Source organism: Clupea harengus, chromosome 19, assembly GCF_900700415.2.
Source record: "Clupea harengus chromosome 19, Ch_v2.0.2, whole genome shotgun sequence".
Lineage (NCBI taxonomy): Eukaryota > Metazoa > Chordata > Actinopteri > Clupeiformes > Clupeidae > Clupea > Clupea harengus.
This window is the reverse complement of record NC_045170.1, coordinates 11,592,944-11,596,405: the sequence shown is the minus strand read 5'-3', so window position 1 is coordinate 11,596,405 and position 3,462 is coordinate 11,592,944. Positions and strand designations below refer to the sequence as shown.

The 3,462-nt window shown below is 46.2% G+C and overlaps 1 protein-coding gene across 1 annotated transcript in view; it reads left to right on the top strand.

The window, feature by feature from the left end:
* The first annotated feature begins 1,695 nt into the window (after positions 1 to 1,695).
* prdm1b (PR domain containing 1b, with ZNF domain) overlaps positions 1,696 to 3,462 on the top strand; it is a 14,200-nt gene continuing 12,433 nt past the window's right edge. Inside the window, exons 1-2 of the mRNA XM_031586680.2 lie at positions 1,696 to 2,029; positions 2,968 to 3,290. Of these exons, the coding sequence (XP_031442540.1) occupies positions 3,120 to 3,290 (171 nt within the window). The 5' untranslated portion in view covers positions 1,696 to 2,029; positions 2,968 to 3,119. The remainder of the gene's footprint in view (positions 2,030 to 2,967; positions 3,291 to 3,462) is intronic.

Sequence of the window (3,462 nt, the reverse complement as noted above, 5' to 3'; positions counted from 1 at the left end):
GTTCCACTATATTATCACGCCTGAAACCCTTTACAGACTCAAACCCCCACCCCCACCCCCACCCACACCCACACCCCCACCCCCACCCACACACACCCCCCCTTTAGGCTGGGTCAGCGCTCCCTGGAAAAGTGCAACTGGAGCGCCACGCGCTCTGACACACTCTCCACTCAGAGGGGGTGAGGCGACGCGTGAGACGTCTCAGCCCTTAGCCGACATTAGCCAACCTGTAGCCCAAGACACTGAGCCTGGCCCAGACTGTCTGCAAATTAGAGAAATTAGCCCGGCACAGGGAGAGAGCTCAGGAGCTCTTCCCACTCCACCCCTCCCTTACCCCCCCCCCCCCCCAACCCCCCTTCTCCCTCTCCCTCCTCCCCTCCTGGCCTCACGGCGTGCCTCACACGCGACAGCCAAACGCCACACCGCCTCGCTGCATCCCACAGCCACCTCTCGGAATAGCGACCAAGCCATATGTCAGCCAATTTGCTGTTTCACTGGGCCAAGATGACAGCCGGGGCGCGGGGAGGGGGGCCTGGTGTCTTAAAATGGCACACACACACAAATATGCACGTACACACACACACACATACGATAATGATGATCATTTCTTGAACTTTAAAAAAGATGCAATATGCATGTTATATGTAAAAATAATTTAATACATTTAGATATAATTTTATAATATCTATACATAAATATATATATATATATAAATAATACAATGTTTTCCAATATCCCTGTGTATTCTGTTCATGTTGTTTATCTGTTTTAAAATAAAAATTGTATTTGCTAGCACTGGGTTATGAACATTATTAATTAAAAACACCTCCAACAGAGTCAAGATGAATAGGATACACAGAAAAAGTTACCAATAGTTTGGTTAGTAATTATTCAGTATCTTTTCTGAACCACTCAATCGATCTATCAGTTTATCCGTCGGTGTTGACGCACCTGCGGTGACTGTGACATGTGAAAAACGTTGTTACTTTCATGGATAACACAATTAAAAGGTTCACTCTCCATATGGTCTCTTTTCAGTTTCATGTGGAGTGCTTTTCCTGTCAGGCTTTCCCTGTGTCACTGTGAGCTATCTTGGGCTGTCGGAAAGTGTAAGGAGGACACGGCAGGGAGGTGCGTGCGTGCGTGCCGAAGCTGAAAGTAAGTCTGGCCCCATCATGTGGAAACTCTCCAGGCAGGTGTGCGTCTGAGCCCGAAGTAGAGGCCAGAGAGCTGGCATGCTCTACATCTCAGGCCACACTAGCAAGCTGAACTGGATGTAGGTCAGGGGAAGTGTGAGTGAGGATCCCTGTGAGTGTGTCAGTGAGTGAATGTGTGTGTGTGTGTGTGTGTGTGTGTGTGTGTGTTTTCTGTAGGGTCGGGGGGGGGGGGGGGGAGGGGGGGGGGGGGGGGGGGGGGCGGGGGGGGGCTCGTTATGACACAAAATGAAGAAAATTAAACAAAACGTCCAGTGGAGTGTGTGTGTGTGTGTGTGTGTGTGCGTGTGTGTGTGTGCGTGTGTGTGTGTGTGTGTGTGTGATGGCTGTTGCACCAGGGGTCAGGCCCAGCCATATGGGCCATATCTTTTATATTGTATTCATCCTCTAGATTGTTCCTTTGTCCACAGTAGCTTGTATTATGTTGACGGGCATATTGGTGTTTACGGGTTGTCTGAAGACACTGGTTGTGCCCCAATTGGATCTCTTCCTACTAATCCTTACAGTCATGTGCCTCGTGAGGTGACTTCTGGTTGGCTGAGTGGATCTGCTCAAAAGCTGGTGCAGCGAGAGCTCTGGAGTTTTTTGGCCAACGCAGGTGGACAGTCCAGCAGAGAACGGATAACAGAGCAACCTTAAGGGAATTGTCCGGACAACCAAATACAAGTTTGGGAGAAGAGTGACAAAACGTTCAAGAGGACTGAGGATAAGCCAATAGGATGTGCTGGTGACAGACAAAGACAAGTCAAGGAATGGAATGGCACAACCAAAGAACGCAAGAGATGACCATCCCACAGCTGAATGAATGAGAGAAAGTGAGTGAGCGTGGTTTGTTTTCTTTGTCCACAAGTTGCAGGGCTGTATTTTCTAGAATGTGTGTTTTTCACTGGCTTGGTGGCTTCTTCATAGCCATCATGGTGATGGTTGAAATTGATTTGTGAAGTGTCAGTATGGCAAATATATATATAATTCATTTTTTATTTTTTAAATGGCTTTTGTTTTGATGACTGAGGAAGGCAGTTGGTAGCCTATCTTACACTGTTTGGCCTCACAGAGTAGGTCGATTGAATCTTGGCTTTGGTGAATGGCGGCTACCTGGATGCCCCAATAATGGGACACGGTTTAGATAACCTTTTTCAAACAGCTTCCTTTCAGGTCTCTTATTGACTGGGTTGGGGCTAGGGGTTAACACACATCGACATCAAATAGTTAAACATTCATTTTGTGGGCACAGGGGACATTTTCTGTGACATCACCTATTTAAACAAGGATAGAAAAAGTGAGTGTGTTCGGAAGGAATGAGTGAGGTCATCCAGGTGTGTCTGGTGGCGATAATCATCTCTGTGTCAACTTCAAATCCACCTCCATTAGATTGGGTTATCTTAGAAATCATATCTTGTAATGTCATGGTGAATAAAAAATAAATACCTGATTGGGTTCACTGAAAGTATTGTGAAGATGTAATGCACTGTATTAGGGTGTGAAGTGAGATGTGGTAAGGAGGTATTATTTTGGGATGTAAAGTGGCTGTTTTGCTGATTGGTTTACAGTGTGGTCCCAGATGGAAATGTCCTGAAGTTTCCTTGTTAGGGTTTTTATTTTCTGTCATTAATCGACCTTTGCGCCATACTGATATTGTCATACGGATATTGTTTTCCGATATGTAATGGATTCTCATGTTTTGCAATTTCTCTCTCTCTCTCTCTCTCTCTCTCTCTCTCTCTCTCTCTCTCTCTCTCTCTGCTTCTCTCAGGTTATAAACTTTAAGAAACCAAACTAAGAACCTATCCTAAGAGCCTAAAAACACCAAAGCAACACATACCAAAGCAGAGCAGACTAACCCAAACACACTCGAAGAGAAAACAAGGACTGACCAGAGAACAGGACCAAAAGAAGAGTGTGAGGATGAAGCTGGAACCAGCAATGGGGAACATGTGTGAGTGGAGGGAGGCTGACTTTGACCTCCACTGCACGTACATCGTCCACGACCAGACATCCGACCCGGCATTCAGCGTGCCACAGGCCATGACCTCCATCCCACGCAATCTCACCTTTGAGTACGGCCCAGATAATGAGGTAAGTGATAGCGTTACGTGCACACACCCACATTCACACACACACACACACACACTTCCTGCTACTTTCAAATAAGGTCAGTGGAGTTTGTTTGGAGTTTGTTTACACTGACTTAACAGGTTTGAATTGAATTTCAATATGTCATGGTAGATTATGTTGAAGGAACCATTTG